General features: G+C 38.2%; 1 protein-coding gene across 2 annotated transcripts in view; it reads right to left on the bottom strand.

The window, feature by feature from the left end:
• Nucleotides 1–26,795, bottom strand: part of LOC310685254 (bifunctional heparan sulfate N-deacetylase/N-sulfotransferase 3) — a 62,525-nt gene extending 35,730 nt beyond the window's left edge. For both annotated transcript variants that reach the window (XM_083457239.1, XM_083457238.1), the window contains exons 1-3: nt 25,765–26,795; nt 7,447–7,534; nt 3,189–3,343 (exon numbers count right to left, since the gene is read on the bottom strand). In XM_083457239.1, the coding sequence (XP_083313365.1) occupies nt 3,189–3,343; nt 7,447–7,534; nt 25,765–26,760 (1,239 nt within the window). In that variant the 5' untranslated portion in view covers nt 26,761–26,795. The remainder of the gene's footprint in view (nt 1–3,188; nt 3,344–7,446; nt 7,535–25,764) is intronic.
• Between the last annotated feature and the right edge of the window lie 6 nt (nt 26,796–26,801).

Genomic DNA, 26,801 nt, shown 5'->3' with positions numbered 1-26,801 from the left:
TTTTCTTTTCTTTATCGGATGATATAAATTCATTTCCAAGTCTTTTGTTGATCAAGATTTTCCTATGTCTTCTTGCCACATGTGTCTCTTGGAGACAGATAATATCCAAATTTTTCTTTTTTAAATATTGTTCCACCTTGTTCCTTTTTTTTTTCCGTTCATCCCATTAATATTCCAATTCCATATTTTTAACGCCATTATGTTTCCTAATTATAAATATAAATCGTAGGTTGTTTTTTATTACTTTTTACAATCTGTCTGTTTCTTCTTCTATTTCTTCTTCCTCTTCCCCTTCCTCTTCTTCCTCCTCTTCTTCATCCGTCCTTTCCCCTTTCTTCTCCTTTTCGTCTGCATCCAACCCACCGGTGGCTCCGGTTCCTACTGGTGCACCCTTGTCTTTGTCCTCCTCATCTTCTATCATCAATTCCTTGTATTTTCTCTGAAACTTACCTATCTCCTCTGGCCTGGTCAATCTGTGTCTCTTACTTTTGTAGACAAAAGAAATCCCTTCAGGATATTCCCATTTAAATTCAATATTGTTCTTCTTAAGAATTTGTACCATTGATTTATATGGATTTCTTCGTTTCAGCAGCCTAATTGGAATGTCTTTAAAAATGATTATGTAACTGCCACCTATATATAATCTTTTTTCTCTGTTTCTCTGAAGAATCCGGTTTCTCATTTCTCTGTCCTTGAAGGTTATGAGGCAGTTCTCCATTTACCAACTCTTATATTTCTGAAAATTAGGCTGAAACAAGAGGTTGCAATGCAAGAACTGTATGTAAGAGTAATGCTAAAGATTTCTCCCTAAGAAACATCCTATAAACATAACTTTATAGGATGACTGCACACATAAATAACTTATTGACATATTTGTTATCAATATATTAATTCACCCATGTAAAATGTATACAAAAATACTTGAATTAAGAGCAGAAAGCAGATTTCAGGCAAAATGGAGATCTTTTGGCTTTCTGCTGTTGTTTACTTCAAGTATAATTTTTAAAAACAACATTAGCAGTATTCTTGATACAATTTTCCTTACCCAAAACAGGGCTAGCCAATAAAGGTACTTCTGCATAATTCCCCTGGGATAGTTTAATATTTATGTGAATTTAAAACAAATAAGAATATATAGGTATGCTCCCAATTTATCTGAATGTTTATACTTACAATGGAAAACCCCAGTGTATTTTCAATACTTTCTATATGAATATTCAGTATCTGTTGTACACTTAATAGCACAACTGTGGCTAATTGTGGAGAAAAAAGATTTTGAAAATACAAATTTCATACTAAATCCACTTTCCTTGGAGTAAGTCTGATTGAATTCAATGGGACTTGTGTAATACACACACAGTGTATATATATATATATAGAGAGAGAGAGAGAGGATTGTGCTAAAAGAAATAGTTTTCGGGAAACTTATTTAGGGGCTTAAAGCTTAACTGTAAAGGTAAGCAAATAGTTTTTTACTGTAATCTTGTCATTTGTTCATAGGTGGCAGTTCAGGTTATCTTTTTAGGCCACCAATATATATACTGTACTATAATATATATGACATGTGATAGCCTTAACTTATGTTACCATATGAATAATAAGTAGTCACATACAAAGGAAACAAAGAAACATTTTGTCATATTTTTCTGCATTATTTCTATAACAATGCTTGTTTTAAAGCCTGAAACAGAATACAATATGGAGAAGGAACACAGCTCAGTGGTAGACCATTCACTTTGCATTCAGATGGTTCCAGCATCAATCCTGTCAGGGACGTCCCTTCCCAATGCGACAGTGAAGAAGAAGGAGGGCAGGCTGAGGGGAGTAGAAGCTTGATTCCTTCCCACACTGAGAGTGATGTAAGCCCCTCCCACTCTGGAATGCAGGCTATAAATTCCCAAGACAGTACAGCAGGGCAGACAGAGCCTGCTGCAGAGGAACAGCCACTGTTACATTTGGATCAGGAGGAGGAGGAGGGGCTGGTCACCCCCAAGTCTCCTCGGAGTAGACGGAAGAGTACAGGGGCAATGTCAGCCCAGCAGGAGGTGGGGCAAAAGGTGGAGGATATCCTGCTGGCGTAGACAATGTCATCCAGTAGGGCCAACTGGTTCATCCAGTGAGGACTGAGCTGGGAGAGCTTGGGCTGCAGCTACTGTGTAATTAGTAAATAAATCTAAGAGTAATAAAAACTGCCAGCTTGCCGCGTCTTGTGTGAGACATCGTAAATCCTGACAAATGCCCAGTATCTAGGTACAGCTGGGAATGTACCCTGTCTGAAAACTGCTGCCAGTCAGGGCTCGACCACACTTTGCTTGCTCAGTGCCTAGAAAGCAATGGTCCAAGTGGTTTTCTGCTTGTCCCATGCTTTCTAGGCACAAGTCCATGCAGTTTTCTGTTTGCTCTGCCACTTGCCCTAGGAAAACCTACTTTTTAACCACTGAATCAGACCCAATGTCAATCTGCAGAAAACTCAGCCGATGTTTGCTCTGATTCTATGGTAAAGAGTGGGTTTTGCTTGGGGAAAGAGATGGAACAAGCAGAAGTGTGGATGAGCCCTCAATGTAGACAATTCTAAGATAGATGGGAAAATGAGTTGGCCCAGTATAAAGCAGCACCCTATTTAACTTTAGGATGTACCAAAATGGACAGCATTTTCTGACCAAGAAGCAGATAATGACTAAGAATATGATCTTCAAAGCTGTATCACTGGGGGCTGGCCCAGAGCTTTCTCGCATTTAATCTTGCTGGTGATCCTGCTGATGGTCATGGTCATTCTTGAGCAAGGAACGTGGTTATTGGCTGGTGGCAATTTCCCTGATCCCAGAGGCTGGAAAATGTACCTTTGAAATCATGAAAGTGGCCAGGGTCTATTTCCATCTGAACTGGTTATGGGACTGTTATTGGTAAAAGTGCAATGACAATTGATTTGGATTTGAGGAGGTGCTGCAAAATAGCTGTGCCTGTTCTGTGATTTTATTAGACTTGTCCAGTGGCATCATATAAGCATGACTGAATTCAAATGCGTTTCTTAACAAGCTGAGAACAGCAGCCCAGATAAATTGATCTAAGAGGCATTTCAATACATTCCCTAAATGGAAAACACTAAATTTATGTGATTAGAGGGGAAAATGTGTACTATGAATTAGGAAGCAAAACTGCCAAATCCACAGTATATGAATTAAACTCACTAAGGCAAATTTTTTGTTGAGGATCATCTGTTCTACCAGGGATGATTCATTATGGAAGAGATGAGGCTGCATGTGGCTCCACATATGAGGGAACCACCAAAATTCATCCACAGACCCCAGTAATAGGTCATCGCCTTCGTCTTCCTCTGCAGTTCCTGCAGAAATAAATAGATTCATAGAATAACTTTTCCACTTCATTAAAAAAAAATAATGCTTTAACAAATATTTGAGAAAAGCACAATGAACTTTAGAATTAGATCACAACAAATTCTGGCAGGAAGATCAACCCAGCCTCACAAGCAACCAACAGCCAAACAGAGAAGGCAGCTCACACAGAAGGCAATTCATCTGGTCAAGTCACTCAAGGCATGCAGTTGATGAAGTGTCTATGTGGCTAGATACTTACCTAGAAAACCAACCACAAAAGTGAGAAAGCACCATTAATGGGGGGGGGGGAACAAAAATAAAAATAAGGTGCTTGAAATATGATTTATTCCAGGTCTGGAAGAAAAAATTACTTCAAGCACCCAGGTGCAGATTTGGAAAAGAAGTGGTATTAAAAACATTGTGGCTGCATATTTACAAAATCATTCACACGAATTTAAGGGATGGGGTGTGGATCTTTCCAGAGGAACTTAAAACTAACATCTAGAAAACTGGCAAAAACCTGGAGGATGGGATTTCATTTTGCCAGGCTAAGTATTCTAAGACAAGCAGAGCTGTGAGCAATCCAGAATCACCACATTTTACGTAAGAATGCTACAGAGTTTGAGGCCAGGGACAGGGTGAGACGGTAATGTCCAAGAAGTCAAACTGTGTGCCTGGTGAGCAATTTCCGCTTGTAGCTATACTTGCCAATGTGACTGATTAATAGTGCTGAGGGTCAGGGCAGAAGAATGAGTTGTTGGATCCTGTTATATGTGTACAACAGACAAGGTAAGGAGCACTATCTTGCTCGAGTGTTTGAACATAAGGTTTTAATTGAATAAAAAAGGTGATATCAATTTGTGACAGCCCATTTATGCAGCAGCTATTCCACTGGCGGCCACTTTATTCACAGTGTAACAAAGCAGTCAAAACCAATGGGTGTCTTATCCTGGTGAAAGATGCTGTGCCTCCTCACCATCCATAAGACTGAACATAAGCATTGTCTTAATAACATCTGTGTTTGAACAACATGTTCAAAGGTGTCATTGGTAACTGCTCCACATTTATGGGAAATTCTTCCCCATGAGATTCACCAGTACTCTAGCCAAGTATTCTGGAAACTTCTTTGTGACATAATAAATCAAGTAGCTCCCTGAACTGGTGAGATGTTACATTAATCTTATTTGGTGCCATTATTAATAATGGTACCAGTTTCTGAGCCTTACAAATGAACAATCTGTTTTGTTTTTGTTTGCTGTGGTTGTTTATTTAAGATCCTGATTTATCTGGTGTGGTATATACAGCCTCATACATACAACTTCTGCCTTTCTATTGATAAAACTTCTTTTCCTACTGGTGCTCTTTGAGTCAGGGAGGAGCAAGTGGTTTTAGAACTGAAACAGCATTTCAGGCAGCTGAAATGATGCCATAGACTGCTTGGGATCATTAGATTTTAGGAGTTCATTAAAACCAATGACTTTTGTCATTGGACAATATGGCCATTTCAGGGGTGAGCCAACATAAAGAGATCTGTTCTGTGGTAGTTATTTAGATGCAGTGCTTTTACATGCCACCAGAGAGATTCAGGTCTTGTGCACACTGCAGCTACGATGCAAATTAACTAATCCTTTCCCTGCTTCTCAGCACAGCAGCCATTTTACAAACTGTTTCTATTGGTGAGAGTATGGTAAACTGGGGTGCATCTTGACTGGCATTTTTTTGCACTGTCTGACATTCATAGGTGAGTCAATATTTGGCATTTTTGGCACTCCATTTCTCCTTCTGCACCAGAAGGTGATGACAATGGGCTGCAGCTGCAGCTACACTTAAGCAACAGAACTTCCTCTTCCTCTTCTGGCCTTTTCATCAACACCACCCAACACCCTCAAAATGGGAGAGTGGGGACCACCTGGAGGTTTGTCCCGTGGATTCAAACTGCCAGCCTTCCGATTGGCAAGCCCAAGAGGCTCAGTGGTTTAGACCACAGCACCACCTACCTGCCTTTAATATATATTTCACACACCCTAGTAATGTTTATATTTTTTATGATTTATTTCCCCTATGTTTTTAGCTATTACTATTTTAGCTGTAAGCCACCTTGAGTCCCTGTCAGGGAAAAAGGTGGAACAAGGGGGAGGAGGAGGAGCAAATATAGTGTCAACTGACTGTTACTTTAAAATCATTTCCCATTACAGCTGGAGATGGACAAAATGGACTTTGCAACTTTTAGTAATTCCTTTTGTGCCATGTTTCTAGGCACAGGTCTGGGCTTCAAAGCTCCATGTCTGAGCAGGGTTTTCCCCCTGGTCCTGGCCCTTTCCCAGGAAAGCCTGTGTTTTACTGCTGAATTGGAGCAAACGGCAATCAGATATTCCAGTTTACCGTAGAATAACATTCTTCTTTCTGCATGATTACAAAAAGGGAACATGCATCTCAGATAACAGTAACATTATGGATAAATGCGTGACATGACGCATGAAAGCTGGCTGGAAAAACAATCTGCCTGTTCCTCCAATGCCACCTTCTGCCTCAACCTGTGTGTGCAGCAGGGCTGTGGTTATCACGATGGCCCCATGACCACAGTAATCCCTGCCAGGATTATTTCACACAAAAAACCAGTGAAGGTTAGCCAAAACAGAAAAAGAACAACAAAAGAAAGAACTCAGGGTTTGTTGTGAGAATAAAATGAGGTGAAGAAAGTTAGGTTTGCCACCCTGACATCCTTGGAGGAAAGCTGGGATATAAATGTAAATCAAATGTAAAGAGCCGGGGGGGGGGGGGGATCCAGTATTCAATATCAGCATTGGAAGGGCTGCAGAGTTATCTTATAACAGTTATGACTACAGTGGTACCTTGGTTCTTAAATGCCTTGGTACTCAAACAACCTAGAACCCAAACACTGCAAACCCAGAAGTAAGTATTCCGGTTTGCAAACTTTTTTTGAAAGCCAAACATGCTCCATTTTGAGTACCACACTTCCATTTTGAGTGCCACACTTCCGTTTTGAGTGTTACGCTGCGGTCTGTTTTTGCTATTTATTTTGTGTTTTTATTTTTGTGGCTCTTTTTGTTTTGTTTTTGTGACTGTGTGGAACCCAGTACAGCTACTGACTGATGAACTGTGTGACTGCGGTACATTGTTTATTGCTTTCATTTTATGGATCAATGGTCTCATTAGAGAGTAAAATTCATGTTAAACTGCTGTTTTAGAGGTTGTTTTTAAAAGTCTAGAATGGATTAATCCATTTTGCATTACTCTCTATGGGAAAGCGCACCTTGGTTTTGGAAAGGACTTCCAGAACGGATTAAGTTTGAGAACCAAGGTACCACTGTAATTATTATTACAGTGCAATCCTATGAATGCAGATGTAAATCCAAATGAGTTCTAATGGGACTTAAACCCAAGTGTGGACTAGGATTGCGGCTTAAAGCTAGTTGATGGCAATTGTTGATAAGTGGTTTACAATTTAATGCACTTCTCAAATTTGACTGGGTTTAACGTGGAATCTCCCAGTCTATCACTACACAGTTGCATCAATTTGCATAACACTTGTGATTCTGTTCAGCAAAGTATTACATAATGTCAAGGAAAACAGCTTTTTCCATTTGTTTTGAACTTGCATACCAGGTCAAACTTCAGCATCTTAATTAAGGCCAAGATTTTAAGAGACAGAAAAAAATTCTCAATAGCAGCTGTCCAGAATTTGGCTGATGAATCCCAAAATGATAGTTGGAGCTCATTAGCTAATTGCAAGAAACTTGTAGATGCATTCTGAGATAGCGGGATTGCTGCAGTACCAGAATGTCAGAGTTATGACATTACAGTGGATAAGACATCAGCCATACAAACTGATACAACACTGAAAATGTTTGGGATTTGAGTGCCAGACTAACTCACTTTGTAAAATTCACAACATAAGGAAGAGTTGATTGGTTTTCTGGTTTTATCCTCCTGAAGGAAGATTTCTTCTTCCCTCAGGCTCTGAGAGTTCTTCACTCTCATTTCATTTCGTTTTATAGCACAAAGCTGCAACACCAAAATCAATTTCAGCTCCATGCACTGCAAAGACACAAAACGATTGAGACCAATTTTTCTGGTTTCCCCCCCTTACCTGTGTGGTAAAATTTCCCTGAAAATCCCAGGTTGAAAGTGAAATTTGCAATTTGAGCTCTCAGAAGGTTCTGAGTATCAAGCAGAGCCTGAAACAGATATAAATTAAAAATTCATCAGGTACATACATAATCATGTTATTTATGCAGAAGTTGCCTTTTTCTTTCTTCTAACAGGCATACACAGTCATTTCTCTCAGAGCAACAAGAGCAATGTTCTTTTACTCTTGTTGCAGCCCAAACAGCTTGATAATTATACAAAGCCAATTGTAAGAATATAAGGAGGACCTTTTCTGTAAGAAGGATACTATTAGTCATCTGGATCACAGCCTCATATGTTTTGTGTAAAAGGAGAATATTATGCTAAAATATGCACAAAAAGCTTATTCTGCAACTACTTGAATCTAATCTACAGTCTCACTTGGCCATTTTGGAAGCCATTTATTTGAGCTGTCAGCATAAACAGTAGTACATGAATTTAATGCATGCTGAAGTACATGGATTGGTGCAGTTAATCAGGAATGCAAAGGTTGGGGGGCAGATAAACCTTGGCAAAACAGGAATTCAGCAAGTTTATTCAGATTCAGGCCTTCTGAATTTGCAGCAGCTTTTGATATAAAATACATTTGCTGACTCCTTTGTAATCTTGCTCCTAGACAGCAGGTGTTCCCACTAGACTAGACTAGACAGTCCAAAAAACAGTCTTAGCAGCACAATTCTATTCATGTCTACTAGGGAGTAAGTTCAAATGAGTTCAATGAAGCTTACATCCAGGTAAGTGGATATAGGATTGCAAACTAAATCTGCCCAATGTAAAACACATTGAAATAGTCAGCCCTTGAAGTGTTAAGTGTATTCAGCTAGGTACTTTTCTTCCAGAAAAAGGCGCAAGTCAAGTCAGATCTAACTGATTAAATGTTCTCTGATTTACAGACACTTCTTGAACTATATTACTAACTTCCGCACCTGATCAGGCTGAAAATGCCAGGGGTTTTTTGGGGGGCAGCAGCGGCTTTGGACAAAGTGTGCCCAAGCCCTCAGTGTATCCTTCCTGGGCCACAGTGCCTTTCAAGTGGTATCTCTCCTCAGAGAGCTTACTGGGTGGTAAAAACAGGAATGAGAAAGGCCACTAACCAGGCCATTTCTTCAAGGGAAATAAGTTTTGCCAACCATGAGGCAGGCTAACACAATAGTCTCAGTCATGCAACTCACTGAGACCAAACAGACTAAAACAATTACATCAGATTCTGCCCTGCCTATTGGACTCATGACTGAGCAAAACTTTTAACCCTGACTCCCAGTTTGAAGACCCAGCACTCTAGTTGAGACAGTTGTTGGTTAGGCTTCAGCATGGACTTTGCAATTTGCAGTAAACTTTGAAACCACATGATCCTCACCAAAATCAATAAGGACCATGATGCTGATAAAACCCTGTGTGTCTCTTTGAAAATATAACTCCTGTTTCGTAGTTATTTATTAAATATATGACAATGCAGTTACATAGGCAATTCCCTTCACAATCTGATTTTTTAAAAAATGCCTGCTGAAAACATTTCTAATCAGGCCTATGCAGGCAATTAAGAGTACATCCCCCACAATAGACTATCAATGTTTGTTTATTTTTTAATTTCTTTTTGCTTTTAACTTGTTTTTAACGTGTTATGATGTTATTGTCTATTTTTATGCTTTTATATTGTTGTAAACCACTGTGATATATTTTTGTGATACAGTGATATATAAATATTTTTTTCTCTCTCCATTGTGCAATGTGCATTGTGCTTTTATACCCCATTTATAATTTTATTTATTTTGATTCATTTATAGAAACATTTGTATACCACTGTGTGATAAAAAAAACATATCAAAGCAGATTACAGCAATAAAAAAATAAAACCATTTCAGTAAGAACAAGTTAAAAAGTTAAAATCAGATCTCAATTAACCATTGTGGAAGGATACATTCTTGTAATTCTATTTCCTTCACTCCTGATTTTTTCTTGTTCTTTAGACTATTATCAAAAGCTCCCATGTGTTGAACTTATTTTGTTGTTACTGCTTGTTTTTCTCTTTGCATATACTGCGTTTTTGTTGCTCAATAAAATATTATTATTATTTTTTTAAAAAATGTAACAGAATGTTAAAAGAAACAGACAGCAGCCGCACCAGCGTAGAAGGATGCTGCTATCCTGTGAACTATTTTCTAGACAAACAAGCTGAGCTCACATTTGGTTGTCATGCCTATTATTATTTTCTGGGTAACTTGACATTTTACTTGCCATTTACGTTCTAAAAGAAAAATGTTAAAACACATGAAAAATATATAGCAACAGATGGCTCGGGCTATGTGTGTATATGTGTGTGTGTAAATTTCAGAGTGTGTGGGGGTATGCTTTCATGGGGGCAGAGTCTATATTTTCATTTCTAAATGCTATTCTGTATACTAAAGATAAGTTGTTGAAAGGTTTTCTCTACTTTTTATGTTTGCTTTTATAAACAGTTCTTCTGAGTGTTTGCATTAATAGAACTATATAAACATATTGGTGCATGCTTCATAGCCTACTCACTGATAGAAATTTATTTAGACATATTCAGCTATTGTGCAAGAATTATGTAATAAAAATAAACCACAACTGATGTAGTATCAGTTAAGGAAAGAGAAATTGACAGATAAGAAGAAAACTGGTTAAAAGCCACCTTCACATTTTTCAGTAATTTAATGGAGGCTGCAAACAGTTTATAAAACACATAGGTAGGGTACTTTTTTTTTTTACTCTTTTTGGCAGTTTTCAGTCAAATGATACATTATGACAAAGAGGGAAATAACCTGAAACAAAAACTGCAGATTTCAGTAAACCCCTATACATATCCACTCATAAATCAATCCCATTATTTTCAGTGAGAGAAACGGGTACAGGATTGCAGCTTTTGTCTAAATGCATTCAGATTTCTATTTAAAACTGAGAGAACAAGAAGTATTGACACTGCCTTTTATTTTATTTTTACACAAGCAGCAAAACATGCTTTTGTAGTTGCTGATCACACAGTGGCCTAAGGAAAACCATTACTTAAAAATCCTGTTCTCTATTAAGACGATAGGAATTACCAGCAGTTTGGAAATCATTTGCTGAGATTTAATGTTTTAAAATGTGATGTACAGTATTTGTATGCTGATTTATGACAAATCACATAATAAAGAAGTTGTATTTAAAGGAGCAAAAGAAATGCATGTTTCTGGAGAAAAGGAATAGGCTAAGCCAACTGCAGAAAATCCTGAGAAACTTCTGCCAATCATCTGCCAGTCCCCAAGAGCTACTGCTCAGCTCACATAGAAAAAGGGGTGGATTCTCAAATGAGTGGAAAAAACAGTTAATGGTTAAGCACGCTGTCCCACCAATTCCACTTCTGATTGAGGCCCTCATGGTTGCTTGTCATTAAAATGAAAACAGAACACTGGAAGTGTTGAGGATAGCCTGTGGAACGTCTTGTTTAGCCCTGAATGAGCTTCATGCCACATGTATTCACTGGTACACTTCAGATAAATTAACAAATTGGTTAATTTGGAACGCATATGGAAATTTTCATCAAGGTACATCTAGTATAGTGGGCCCAAAACAAATTTTGAGAATATTAGATTCAATATTTTGAAGGATTTGCCAGTTGTAATCTTTAGCTAGAATTGTCCACAGGATACAAAAATGACCCATTTCATAATGTGAAACCACATAGTATAATTATATTGTTGCTTGTATCCCAATCTCCAACCTCCTAGGGGTCCAGTGTTTACTCAGTGTTTGGTTTCCATGGAATGAAAGTCGTTGGAGACTTTGAAGAAGAAGAAGAAGAGTTTGGATTTGATATCCCGCCTTTCACTCCCTTTAAGGAGTCTCAAAGCGGCTAACATTCTCCTTTCCCTTCCTCCCCCACAACAAACACTCTGTGAGGTGAGTGGGGCTGAGAGACTGTGACTGGCCCAAGGTCACCCAGCAGCTGCATGTGGAGGAGCGGAGACGCGAACCCGGTTACCCAGATTACGTGACTACCGCTCTTAACCACTACACCACACTGGCTCTCTTTGATGTCATGATGGTTTAATTTAGACATATAAACAACCTGAACATAAGTTGGACAGGCTCACAGCATTAACATTCCAACAGATCTTGCTTACCAATTACATTTCAAGGGTGGTCCTTTGCTTCCACCTTAAGCCCAGGCTAAAGCTAGCTCTCTCACCTTTGTTCTCCTACCACTAGGATGACATGGCATCCAGCCGGGTTAAGGGAGGAAGAGGCTTATCCTCTTCTGAAAGAACATTACCATCTAATTGTCTCTAGGGCAACATGCCCCAGGATTTAGTAATGCAGATGTGGATGATTACAGGCCCAGCTAGGGCCATTATTTTAACAAAGAGATTAGTTTGACCAGTTTAGTAGGTTCTGTCCCTTCTACAACCTTGCAGATACAGAATCTGCCTTTGTTGAGACCTTTAGGCACAATTCAAACAAAACCTCAATCCTATAACAATACTTTTTATTCACTAAGTGTCCAAACCTTCAAACTGTGCAGTCAACTCATAAAATTTATGCTCCTCTACAGAAATCTACCACCACCAACCTTTAAAAAAATGACAGCAAACAACAAAATCCTGAGTGTGCTATCTTCTTAAGAAATGGTTTGTGGAAATATTTCAAGCTACTGTACCTAATGTTCCTAACAGCTCCTAATTAAACATTTACTCACTTTAAAAATTCCTTTATGGCTTCCCAGAGAGATATGAAACAGGTTACAGGAATGTTTTCATTGTCAGACAAAACTGTACAAACAGTGATTATATTTTTCCTCTATTAATTCTCTTAATCTGTATTTAATTTAGATACTTACTGGAAACTGTCCATTTTAAAGCCATCTGCTGCAACACAATCATATCCCTGTTTACTTAAAAGCAAGTAAAATGATTTCAGTAGGCACTACATGCAAGCACGTTTAGTGTTGCAGACTTCATGTTCATTTTTAAATGCTTGTTAAAGCTCTTTAGAACTAGCTTTTATATGCATTTTAAGTGCTTTTTAAATGACTTTTTATTTTCCAACAATGGATTAACTGCTTCCAGATAAACTGTTACAAATGTTTTAACAGCTGTTTGCCAGCATAAGTAGCCTAAGACACTAGGCTCATTTGCACCTACCACTTTAAATGGATCACTTCTAAGACCTGGTTCACACATAGAGCAATCCACATGGGGTGGCAGCTCATAATACAAGCACAATAGCAGAGTTTTATATGGGAAATAATTTGTTTTAACTTCACAGGGTGTGGGCAAATTTTAACCATTTTTACTTCACCTATGTTCATGAAGTTAACATTTGTTTCAATTGTACATCATTACGGACACATGGCTTGTCATATGATGCTATCACTACCATGGTTGCATTCTTGACAGCCAACCTAAGCCATTTATCTCTGCCTATTCCTCCCCTCCCCACATGGAATACGTATGAGGATATTGGGCTGGTTCCAGACACATTTAGAGCAGTATACCCACTGAAATCAATGGGAGTTAAGTTAGTAATGACTAACTTAAATCCCAATGATTTTAACGTGCCTACTCTAACCACGGCTAAGTCTAAATCCAAACTAGTAACTTTAAATTGCCCTAGGAACTAGGCTACTAAAAGGAGGTAGGGCTTTGGCATTAAATAACTACCAAGGCTGATTTTTTAAAATAGTTAGGTATGATCATGTTAGAGATTTCATTCAAATGTTACCTTTGTGACATGGCTGCTATCTCCTCGATGTTTGAAGTTCTACATTACATGGGTACCGTACTTCTAATGTTAATGGTCTCAGTGGATGCTGATATAATTAGTACCCATGGGACCTCAGTGACAAATACAAAGCTGCAAATATTGTTTTGACTGACAACTAGTACATGCCTAGGACCAGAGCTTTTTATTTGAAACTACTCAATGGAACTGAGTCTTGTCAGCCATGACAGCCATTATGTACTGGCACCCATGGCACTTCTATCAAGATATGAGAATCAGCACCTCATTTTAAAAAACAACCCAAAAAGACTCTGCTTAGAGCCATTTATTAACAGGCTTTAAGAAAAGGGCCTCCTACAGTCTGCATCATTAACCAGCAGAGCAGGTATGGAACACTGTTCTGTTGGTCTAACTGTAGACTGCTTAATGCAGAGGCTACACCAGAAGATGTCACTGTTGTTAGAGATCCAGATTGAACCTGCCTTAGCTCTTCCTTATGTTTCTGTTTTTCATCTGGATTTCCTTCCACTTGCCTTAATTTTTTTATCTGATTTTCAGGGCCCATTCCGACAAGGTAATGGTTTCATCAGAAACTGAAGACCTTTGCCAGCTGGCTAAATTTCCTAGCTCTGGCACCAAGCTTGGCCCTTGTGAGCAAAGAAACTTGAACACAACTATTCCACAAACATTAAGGGCTTTGATGTGCTGGCTCAGTTGCTTAGAGGGTGCTGATAATGTCAAGGTTGTGGGTTCAATCCCTGGATGAGCCAGCTGCATATTCCTGCATTGTAGGGGGTTGGGCTAGAGCCCCCTCCAAATCTACAATTCTATGATTCTTTGAATCCAATCACTCAAAGTTTAAAGCATGGTAAATCAACACACCAGCACAGAACTTAAAATACTACAGCATGGCTTACAAATTTTTGTTTGCATTATTTCCAAAGGTTGTTGCAGAGAAAACTAGAGCCTCAGAACTGATATTTTATGACCTGCTGTCCAAACCATAAAACATTTCAAGCAGTCAAAATTTCAATTGCTTTTTATAGCACAGAGATATCATTAGAAAAACAAACAGCAGCAGCTACAGCAGGAAAAGCATCACTTGCTACTTGAGAAACTCAGGTTTATATTCTCAGGTGCAACAATGTATAATTTAGACAGCTTAAAAAGAATATTACCACACACTGCATAATTGAAAACCTGGCTACACTCTAATAAAAAAGTTTTTGGTCTTGGTTTTCCTTTCCCACAAATAATATAGGAACTAGCATTCCTTGTTACTTTCTTATACCAAACAAACACACCCACACTCACACCCACACAGACCCTGTAATGCACAGTACTGTATTGGGCTACATAACCCTGAAAACCATGCAAACCCACTCTCCATAGTGTGGGAAACAGGTAACCAAAGATCAGGGCCCTATCAGTTTCATTTTTCCAACACGGACAAGCAGCAGCAGTGATAAATCTTCACAAGTGGTTCATTATAAAGTGCTTTCCTGTGAGCTGATGTCACATAATGGCTAGTGTGAAGGATGGGCAAGCTAAGAAATAGGAAGGACCCGGGTATGAGCTTTGCCTCCAATATTAAATCACCAGGTAGCAATTCTCTCTTAGGAAAATTCCCACCCATCACCACTGACAAAGTGGGAGCTATTGGGCTGTCTATATCAACATGCACCTTGTGCATAGTCTGGTTTATTAAGCCAAGTTTCTTTGCTCACTGTTACAAATGAGTACAGCCAATTTATGTGAAGCTCTGATGAAAAAATGTGAAAAGACAACTATCAGTACTTATCAATGAAATTCTGAAGAATGACTCTAGCTCAGTAGTAGAGTGCATATTTTGCATGGAAAAGATCCCAGGTTCAATCTCTCATATCTCCTATTTTAGATTCAGGTAGGTAGCCATATTGGTCTGACACAGTCAAAATAAATAAAAATAAAAAAAATTGTCCAGTAGCACCTTAGAGACCAACTAAATTGGTTCTGGGTATAAGCTTTCATGTGTATGGACACGAAAGCTTATACCCAGAACCAACTTAGTTGGTCTCTAAAATGCTAATGGACAATTTTTTTTAAAAAAAAAGTATTTATCTCCTATTTTGTTATCCTAAGAAGCTTGCTAGGGATATGGGTGGTACTGTGGGTTAAACCACAGATCCTAGGACTTGCTGATCAGAAGGTCGGCGGTTCGAATCCCCGCAACAGGGTGAGCTCCCGTTGCTTGGTCCCTGCTCCTGCCAACCTAGCAGTTCGAAAGCACGTCAAAGTGGAAGTAGATAAATAGGTACCACTCCGGCGGGAAGGTAAACGGTGTTTCCATGCGCTGCTCTGGTTCGCCAGAGGCAGCTTGGTCATGTTGGCTACATGACCCTGAAGCTGTACGCCGGCTCCCTCGGCCAGTAAAGCGAGATGAGCACCACAACCCCAGAGTTGGTCACGACTGGACCTAATGGTCAGGGGTCCCTTTACCTTTTTAAGAAGCTTGCTACTCACAAACAAGTAATGCATTCCAAATTCCATATAAATTTCAATACATTTGTAGCCATTTTAAGAACTGCACATGCTCTAGGTAAAATAAATGATAAGAAAGAAGTTTTGTGCAGACTTTAAAATAGAATGTGGAGGTAGGAAAGTTGCTATTTGCTTATTTTTGTTTTGTTTCCTTATTAGAAACAGGACATATTAATACACCAAAACATGATGTTTCACATGTACATTAGATATAAATGAAGCTATTCTGTAACTTACACCAGCTTTGTAAATGGACACAGGAGATAGGCAAAGGAAAATGGAAAATGTTTTTTTGTTATAAATTGGAATTATTTAAAACAGTTAATAATAGTAAAAAAGAAAAGGAAAAAAAGGACTGCTTCTATCAGTCAGAGGAGACAACACTGGCCTAACTCCTTAAAAGGCATTTTCATATGGCTTTAGCTCTATGCAAGGCTTGCAAAAAGAAAAGAAAAATGTGATAGGGAGAATATTCTGCAGGAAAATACGGATAATACCTTGGTCAGCTGCAGTGACTAAAACCAAACGAAGACTGAATTGCTACACTGCAATGCTAGTGTCTCACGAGTCAGCACCTCAAAAAGTCATATCATGCTACCTCACACCTCAGGCTATCAATCTATCCAGTCTAGCAGTGTATAGTTTGACAGAAACTCTCCAACAACTCAGAAAGGCCCCCCCCCAAAAAAAACCCAGACCTGTTATTCAAGATTCTCTTAACTGGAAGTGTCAGGGATTGAACCTTCCTGCTAAACTGAAAGCTGTGATCTTAATCCCAATAACGACAAAAAAAGAGCTATATGGAAGCCTTAGCTAAAATCTATGTCGTTTTGTACAACCACCACCTCTGAAGTTCAGCTACTGTTCTATAGCATACCTGCATTAGAATTCTGATAGCTGTATGCCTTTCTACACCTGACCATTATTTAACATCTGACCTGCTCCAAATGATCAGCAGGTATGGGTTGGCCCATTGTATGTGCACAGCAGCAGTCTATGTACAAGAATAACATTTATAAGACAGTATATAGGTCTTTTATGCAATATACGCAACCATGTTTGAGGGTAGGTATACATTTTCAGAGGCCAGTGTGGGGCTGTCACCATGTTTAGATCAGCCCTTGATATTGAAACTCCTGAACCTTTTCTGAGAACATTATATGGAAAGGGGGCTCATATACAAATTCTGTTTTGTGCTATACATTTGGTTTCAAGTTGGAGGCAAGTCTTTTATCTCCAAAGAAAGAGAAGAAAACAAAGATGGTGGGAAAGAGAAAAACAAAACAAAGAAGTAGCAGCAGGAACAATCCTTTTGAAGTGTTCAGCAATAGACATTTTATTTGAAACCCTCCAAGGGCTTGGGCACAAGGTGGCAACCCTATTTCCCCCCCCCCTTTATTTTGAATTGATTTTTTAACCGTGATCTTCAAGAATCAGTCACATAGTGTTAATTAATTTTTTTACAGGTGACATATAGAGGTGGAATAACATTTTCTACTAATCTATTTGGAAAAGGTGGCCAAATCAGCCACATCAACTTTCACATTGTTCTTTTTGAGCTTTGTAGATAGCAAAAAGAAAGCCAAAGTTGGTTTTTTACAGCTCCATTATATTCATCTTTCATTTTAATTCCCAGGAGACCAGCCCTACCATTTAACAAACCTGAGATAATACCAGCTAAGGGCACTTATAGATGTCCTGGTTATTGAGCATTCATTCTGATTGCTCAATTGCAAGGAGGTTAGACATTGTTGTGTCAAAGCAAGAGTTATCGCACACTTTCCAAAGCATTCTCCAATCACATTCTTAACACAAAAGTCTCATTTTGTCGCGACTGGGTTTGTTGCTCAAGACCTCCTAATCAACTATAATTGCACAACCTGAAATTGCTGGTATGTGATTGAATCCCACCAGAAATTAGAGACAGTCTGGAACCACCTTAGGAGCACTTTCGGCATTTGACAAAAGAAATATGCACACATTTACTAGGCAAACATGAAAGATTTCCAGTTTCCTTCACTCCATTCCTGAACTATTACAGTCAATAGCTAGACTGAAGACCAAGTTGTAGAAGCAAAGAAATGAAGCATTAAAACCCAGCAGGTCACTTGGCTAAAACCGAGTCTTCACCATTATCCAAAAAGCATATTTGTTACTGACCCAACTAGGAATGTTCTCTTAAAGCTTCCCATTCTTTTGGGGTTGTATGTAATATGGAAGAGTCTAGAATGCTGATTATGGTTGCAATTTTATACACACTTACCTGGGAGTGTCCCATAGGATATAATAGGACTTCTGAGCAAACATGTACAGGATTGCACTGCAAAACAGCCAATTTAGGACTCATTTGTAGAGATGCAGCATTCTAGGATGCAGGCAGGGAGGTATTACAGAAATAACCCCAGAGGAATCTTGCCACCCCATCGGCATTTAATTTAGGGAGAAAGGATGGTGTCTGACAAGGTTGCTGGATTTGATATCAGGCTCAGAAATCATTATATTTCCCAACTTTTAGAAACAAGGTGTCTAGTCTTGAAGGAGTGCCACCCATCACTATGCTGGACACATTTTGAGTGAGGAACATGAGATGAATTGTTTGCACTACTCCTGCATTTTAGTTTGAGTAACAGCTTGCCAAGTGAGGTTTCGTGCAGTGTTTTGGAATTAGGTGTGTGATTTAGAACTCTAGAAATTACAGGACCACTCAGTTTTCGGGCCAGTTCTCTGGTCCAAACCCATCAACAGCAAATAGAGCTGGAGAAAAAAATCAATGCACAGATTGCCAAATCTTTAGAAACCTAGAAAAAACTATTTTGTAGCAGCACCACAAATATATATATATATAGAGAGAGAGAGAGAGGAAATGGGAAGAGGAGAAGCAAAATATATTCTGATAGTTAAGAGACTGAGCTATGAATCAGAAAGTCCATAGTTAGAATGGTCTAATTATTAGCATGACACACTAAAATGGTATAGCACAAACATATGAGTGTGGAGGCTCTGGGAAAGGAGACTGAAGCCACTTCACTCCTCACCAATCATTTTGCTGTTGCACCTTACTGAGCTCACCCATGATTTGGGTTAGTGTGTCATCCACACAACAATGTTTAGGCCATAAAGGTTTGTCCTGTGGTTACAGTTCATGGCTAGTTTGGCATGACAGGAAAATGACTAGGGAGGAGCAAAAACAGTCACACGGCCTCTACAGGAGCCTACAAGTTCCTGCTAAGCAATGGTTAAATAGACATTTCATTGAAATTTGTTTTAAAAGTCTACAATGGAACAACTTTGTGATTACAAAACACTGCAAGCAAAGATAGATATATTCTTTTAAAAAAGAAAGACATGCTCCCATAATCTGATGGAAATCTAATAAATATATATGAACATGAAAGTAAGTTTCCAATGAACCATGTGCACTGAATTGAACATGATTTAAATTGTATTAGAACTGCATAGGCAGTCATTTTCTGCTGGGGTCTCTTACTGCTACGTGTTTATCACCGAAAACCATGTGCCCAAGAAGTCAGCAAAAAGGAACTGCAACTTCATATTAGAATAAAGAAGGATGTGAACTAAAATGATACCTACTCCTTGTCTTTGTTTGCCCTGGCAACACAATTACTAGAGCTACTATGCTCATTCACATGAGTGTCCACATATACTGGAGTGTAGAATCAATGGCCCTCCAGATGTTGCTGCACTACAACTTCTATCCCATGATGTACACCATTGCATGCCAGCAAATGACCTTCCATAGTTTGTCTTGCCCAGTGGTCGTCACTATGCAATACATATCAGACATTAAAAACGTATAATGAAGACAGTAGGGTAGCATATCAATTTCCTTGAATGCTCCACCTCTTATCTTAGAATTGCTGTATGTAGACAAATTTCAGAATTAAAGCATGAAGCTGCAAAAAGTGAACTCCTTAATGACTTTGATTATGCCCCTTAGGGCTCAAGAAAGAGTTATGAGTGCTTCTTGCAGTACATGAAGAATATGCCACCTCATGTTAAGTTGCATGTTGTATTCACTGAGATTAAAGACAGAAAACCATCCATTCTTTTCACATCTGATTCCTTTTTTTTTTACTCATTAGGCATGACACGAGGCATTTCCTTGATCTATCAACTCAAATATCCTGTTTTAATTACCGTGTTATTTTTAAGCAGAATTGTTTTATTGCATATTTTAGTTATTTACTTTTACATTTTAATCTTTTAATGGGACTGCTTTACTGTTTCCAAACAAACATCCCAAACATTTATATACTGATTTTCCAATTCAGACAACCTGTACAATACTACTACAATGAAAACATCAACTATTAGGGCAGAGGTTAAACTAGGTGGCTGGACTAGAATGGGACATTTTAACTGTAGATTTTTAAATTTTTAAAGCTTATGTAATTGGTTTTTATACTTGCAAGCCACTTAGAAACCAACTTTGGAATTAAGTGATGTATATGTATGTTATATATATATAAGAACTTTTGATAATCTGTCTTATAAAGACTAGACATTCTTACTTTGGTTCTATGCTGCAATATGATATTTAAGCACCAGAGCACTTCAGATTGTCACAGCTAAAATAAGCCATTTCATAGACTTTGGCAAAACAGGACAAAGCACATTTTCAATGTATTATGTTTCATGTATGGTTTTTCTATCTGTAAATTACTAGTTTTAGGAAACATGTGGATGCTACCAACTCCCACCCCTGGGAGTAATTTTGCAAGCCTTATTGAACTGCATTTTGTTCAAATCTGCTATGAGTTTTAAGCAAGCAGAAATCTCCAAATTCACTTTGAAATGATGCTTTAGGTGAAAAATGGTGAAAATACTTAACTTTGATTCTGAAAATATGTGTTTGCTCTTTTCTTGATGCTGCATGCTTTCCATTTTATTCATGGTTACATTTTTTCTGTAATTTTGTTATGGCCCATGGCTAATACAAATAAGATTTTTAGTTCTGATATTTCAGATGTGTGCTTCATGCCATCAAATCTGTCACTAGTGCCTAAGGTCACTAAGTGAAATTCACTTATTTATTTTTCTTTATTTAAAACAACAACAACACTATTTACTTTGACAGCTTTAAGAACTGGAATTATATTATCCATCCAAGCTCCCTAATTTGAAAGCCATGAACAAAAGGAAATATATATCATATTGTTCTGCAAATCAGTTTCCAGTGTGAAAATTCTGAGAAAACTACCCGGAGGATTCTCCAGCAGTGTCTGTACCTTACATACTACTCCATCAGTGATGCATTCAGTAAGCTTTTGGCATCTACCACTGTTGCCTATTACAACCAATCCTCATTGGTAAAAGACCCTACTCTGCCATTTCACCCCTTGCCTGTGTTCTTAAAGTTCGCTGTTACGAAAGCTCCTACTACACTCTCACTATACTCATTCGTCAGGATGACACCCCCCATCAGATGTATTTATTATTATTTTATTATTTATTACATTTCTATACCGCCCTTCACCCGAGGATCACAGGGTAGTTTGTATCCCCCATCCCCGCATATGCTCTTTTGGCACTGGCTTCTTCTTCTTTTTCAGCAGCAAGTTAAGCTCATGAGTGGTACTGGAAACACCTTGGACCAAAGGTGTATCTACACACTGGGGGGGGGGGGAAGCTATAAATAATTCATAAATTAAAGAAATTTAAAGGGGAAAAAAACCCTATGTAAAATTGCATAGAAAAGTTTTGTGCTCTACAACACCATCTAGTGTTGCATGTTTATAAAGCATTCAAAACACTTTCTTGACTAATGTAGCTGAGTCCCAAGTCACCAGAATGTAACACCTCCCCTCCCACCCTGACTGCTAGCTCCCTACAACATTCATACAATGCCCCTGTGCTGTGCTATGATGTGAAGAACTCTCAGCTTGCATTAATGTGGAGGCAAACATCCTCCATAGTGATATCTACCTTATGAAACTATCTTCCCATACCCTGAATGTGGCTGGCACCAACAGCAGTGTGCTTCCATTGCATTCATCCATTGTGTATTTGTGCCCAGGTCCAGGCAGTACCCGACTGTTGATGCTAGGTTTTTTTGTTTGTTTTTTTTACTTTAGTTCAATACTATACTGATATGTTTTATTGTGACTGCATTAGATTATTGTAGCAAACCACTTTAGATATTTTCCCCCCAAAAATGAAACACTATCTAGAAATGCTTTTAGCTAAATAAAATATCATTAGTTGATGAAATCCACACAAGGCAGAAGATTTTGGGGTGCATTAAATGGCAGCTATTTTTTTTCAATTATTTATAGTTTTAATATATTGAGTAATCTCTGACTGGAAACAACTAGAGGTGCATGCATGTTTATATGGGAACTGTGCCAAGAATTAGTGTGGCCTTGGTACACGGGTCTGTTGTTGTTGAATCTCAACATAGAAAGCTCATTTGATAAATCTGCCCTCGTCTATTACCCCTTTTCCCTTCCACCTTCCAAGATGTAACCTGCATTAATTTGCCAGCCTGAAATGAGCAGCGCACAGGTGCGGAACATGTGCAACCTCCTTGTTCAGCACCTTATTTTCAGTTGAGACATGCAATGTGTTGAGTAGAATAGCACAATCCAATATGATAGTATTCACACAAAAATATGCCTTTCGATAACAGATTTTCAACTGATTTACATTATCTTTACCTCATTCGCTCATTGTGTCATTGTTCTGCTGAGGACAACTCCTTCCATATCAATAGTAATGAAGATGCATTGCATCAGACACTGCTAACAACATCTTTAATGGAATGCATTAACATTGAATAGATTACAGTTTAATGAGATATTTTCTCCAGATTCTGTGTAACATAACAGCTATTTAAAGAGCTGTTTCTATTGCAGTTTTAGAATTCATCTCCATCCTGGAATTTAAGGCTTTTAAAATAAAGAAATAAAAAGACAGTGATAGTAAGTTTTCTTTAAAGAGAATATGCTGTTGCACACCTTTAAGTTTTCCCCGAGCAACTGAAGAGAGAAGTTGCTTTTCCTGTGCCTACTACTGCTTTTTAAAGTTTGTCACTTTATTGAATTATTCATATCATAAACAAATGTTTACACACTAGGGCAATTCCCATACATCATGCTATACCACCATGTGAAAGCAACAGGTTTTCAAATGTTTTGGACTTTCATACCCAGGATTTGCAGAAAATGAAAGATTTGCCATTGGCATTAAATAGAATGGATTAAGAGCATACATCTTTAACTGTGTTTAAGAAATGAAAGTTACAGCTACATAATATACAGCTTTGACCATTTGTTGTTTTTCTTATATGTGTCTACCAAACTGCTTAAATACCCCTAACCTTTGAATTGCTAATTCAAAATGGTATTTTACAAAGCAATGTATTTAATTGTTGTTTTACAGTAAATTTAATGTCAGTTCAATTGAGTCTGCGATTACTAACCAAAAGGGTATCCAGAGTTAAAATGTTGCTCTCTCACACACTTTCTCCTTTGTATCTTACATTCTCAACTATTTAATGCACTTTCTGGTATTCTGAGCACACAAAGCCAAAGTAATAAATTGCTGATAGATTCTTGGACCATGTTGTTTGGGTTTTACAGGGTACTCTCTGGCCATCTGTTTTACCACCCAACTTCTCTTAATAAGGAAGAGGAAAAAGCTGAAGAGTAGAAAAATAGCTTTCTTCAAAGGTTACACCTCTGCAGACAAATGAATACTTCATTTGGAATACAACATAAGACATACAGAAATTAAACTCCATAAAATCCTATGACATTTCTTCTTCTTCTTCTTCTTCTTCTTCTTCTTATTATTATTATTTGTGTGTATATCTAGGATTGCAGTAATTGATCTACATGAACACAATTTGCATTACGAAACCAATTACATAATCATAATCATACTAATAATAATTTATTATTTATACCCCACCCATCTGGCTAGGTTTCCAAATGAATTTGCTGAAGGTGTTTACAGTGAGATTCCATGCTGGATGTAGCTGGTACATTATCCAGAAGTCTCCCCCTTTCTAGCCAGGGACTGAGGTATTTGTTTATTCTAATAGAGTCTTCAGAGGATGATACAACTTATATTTGGTCTAGGTAATCCTTTTATCAAGCATAGAACTTACATAACTACATAATGATTAACTCACTAACAAAGATGTTCCCAGAGACTGGATAGTTTGCATTATTGGGAATAATTCAGGGGCAGAGATACCACTAAATATGATTGGATTCCAATATATACCCAATAAGATATTATGGTGAATTTTCCTGTAGAATGGCTGCAAACTCCCACCTGGCACTGAAAAGGGCTTACTGGCATTCATCTAGGACATGGGTCATGATGTTCTATAGCTAGTAACTCATTAAAAGAAGAGTACATAATGCACATGTTCTGTTTGTTTATTTTGCAAGAGCTGGTTCTGTCCACAGATCTCTTTGGGGTCAAACTGCCCTATGCAGAGTTTTGCTGTCTTCAAAACATTAAGTTCTGTACACAAAGAAAGTAGATGGCATAACTGAAGGAGAGAAGCAACATTGCTCCTGGAGAATATAGTCATGGAAACAGAACTCAGGATGTGATTACTGAGACACAAGGAGGCCTGATTCTCAGAAGCTTAATGCTCTGTGGCTGCTGTAACCATAAGGGCATCCATTTATTTCCTCCCATATAAACAAACAGTTGACATGTACACGTATGGGGAAAATCAACTCCTTTCTGAGCATGTTTTAGCAGCATTTCTGTTACAGTGGTACCTCGGATTAAGTACTTAATTTGTTCCGGAGGTCTGTTCTTAACGTGAAACTGTTCTTAACCTGAAGCACCACTTTAGCTAATGGGGCCTCCTGCTGCTGCTGCGCCACCGGAGCACAATTTCTATTCTCATCCTTAAGCAAAGTTTTTAACATGCACTATTTTTGGGTTAGCAGAGTCTGTAACCTGAAGCGTATGTAACCCGAGGTACCACTGTATAAGTGTTCAGTTAAAAAGCAATGAGTTTGTCACTAAATAATTTGTCTCCGTTCTTCAAAAATGTGGAAACTGCACTGCATTTTACCTTTGCTGCAAATAAAAACCAGTCCTGCAGTAACTATTACTGCAGAGCATTTGAAAGAGAATGGGAAATGGTCACGATAAAAAGGCAAAATTGCACATATATAACAGCATGATGTGTGGGTTATCTGGTAATAGTTTAACAAACTTTCCTCAGTAGGGACTCCTTGACTGCAAACCACACCTTTCTTTGAAATAATGAGCAGGGTAAAGAGAAGAGCTCAGGAATATTTTGCCCCAGGCTATCTTATGGTTGAAATCAGTAACTAAGCTTGAGTTTTACCCAAACTTACATGGAAGCAAGCCTCATGCAAATCAATGAGACAAACTTCTTCATAGGCATGGCACTGGGTTGCATTGCAGACACTTTCAGGCTCACTTCATCAAATGATACTCTGGCACCCAACCTGAGCTAAAATACTGCTTACACAGTCTATTTTCATGAGCAATGCAACATGCAAAATACAAAACAATGCAGATTCACAGCTCTGCTTAAGCTCTCAGAACCTGAGATTCTTCTTTTCAGTCATATCACTTGCATTAATTGTCCACAACAACAGCAATAAATAAACAAATTCAAGATTGCTAATATCTTGTCAAAAGAAACTATGGTCAATGCAAGTTATCAAAACAAATAAACAGCAAGATTAGCCAGTCTCAAAGACCCTTTATTAACTATTAAATTGAATCGGATGCTAGTAATAGTCCAATCCACCCAAAAGTGCTTGATTTAAGTCATTTTAGTTCAGTGGAATGAAACCCATCTTGTAAATAAGTATTTCACCTGGTTTCTAGATTGGGCTGTCTAAGACAGCCATCCTGCTTGATTGCATACATGTGGTACAAGGGAGATAAAGCTAAGAGAGAGAGAGAGAGAGCACTCCAAAATAAAATTAGTTCAATTTAAAAATCTCACTTTGCACCCAAAGTTTGAGTAATATCACTGTAGCATAGAAGGCCCCTTTTTTGCACACTTTACCTGAACATCATTGGCCTTCATCCTTGTTCCTTCCTTTCCAACAAAGATGTCATCGATGTCAACAAGAATGTATCTATCCAAGGACAACGTAAGCCTCTTGCCAGTCAAGAATGAAATAGCATCTATAAAGATGAGCTTGTGCAGCCAAAAGTTCAAATTGTTGCCAAAAAGAACACGTTGAATCCCATCATGAAGACCCAAGTCATGAACAACAGTTGCATGGAAAGAACTTTTAATTACAGGAGGTGGGAGGTTTTCAGGTGTTTTTACTTTTGCAAATATAACAGGTTGGTAGGCTGAATGATTTATGTGGAAAACTGTCCAGTCATTTCCTGGCAAAGGACCTTTATCAAACTTAGATGATTTAGTCATATGGAGCAGAGAAGAATAAGGGTTGATGCAACAGTCCTTAACACCCACATTACCATGAATGTGAAAAGGAAAACCTTTTAACTGAGAAGTTTGTAGAGAGTTCTCACTGCTCTTATGGAATCCGATCGTTCCAACACCATATTCTCCACAGTATTTGTCTAGAAGGCCTCGATTCCAGGAATCCATATTCACATACTTAAAGATATTCTCAAATATTATGAGAATGTATTTGCCTTTGTTTTTATCTATAAGCACAGGAAGATCACCTTTCCCAGAAGCAATCTCAATATGATATTGGAACCTGCTGGATTCTAAAATCATTATTATGTCTTGGCCAAGTGCAGAGTACTGGCTTTCCACAAAAACTAGTACCACAGGATCAGTCCTTAAGGGATCAATGGGCTTAACCATCTTCCACGGTGCTAACTTGTATGGCAACAGTACTGGAAGGTCTCCACATTCCACCTCTGAAGAGATCTCAGAAAGTTCATTTTCCTGTTTGTAGCCATTGTACAAATAATATGCTGAAATAACAATGCTCACCATACAAAAAGTGGCCAGCAGTATAACTGTTCGTTGGAAATGTCTATGAAGTTTCACAATATAAGTCATTTTGTAAGTCATGCCTTAGATGGTTTCCAATAGCAGCAGCATTGAGATTAAAG

Source organism: Podarcis tiliguerta (assembly GCF_965153285.1).
Source record: "Podarcis tiliguerta genome assembly, chromosome: 9".
NCBI lineage: Eukaryota > Metazoa > Chordata > Lepidosauria > Squamata > Lacertidae > Podarcis > Podarcis tiliguerta.
This window is presented reverse-complemented; position numbering and strand designations above follow the sequence as displayed.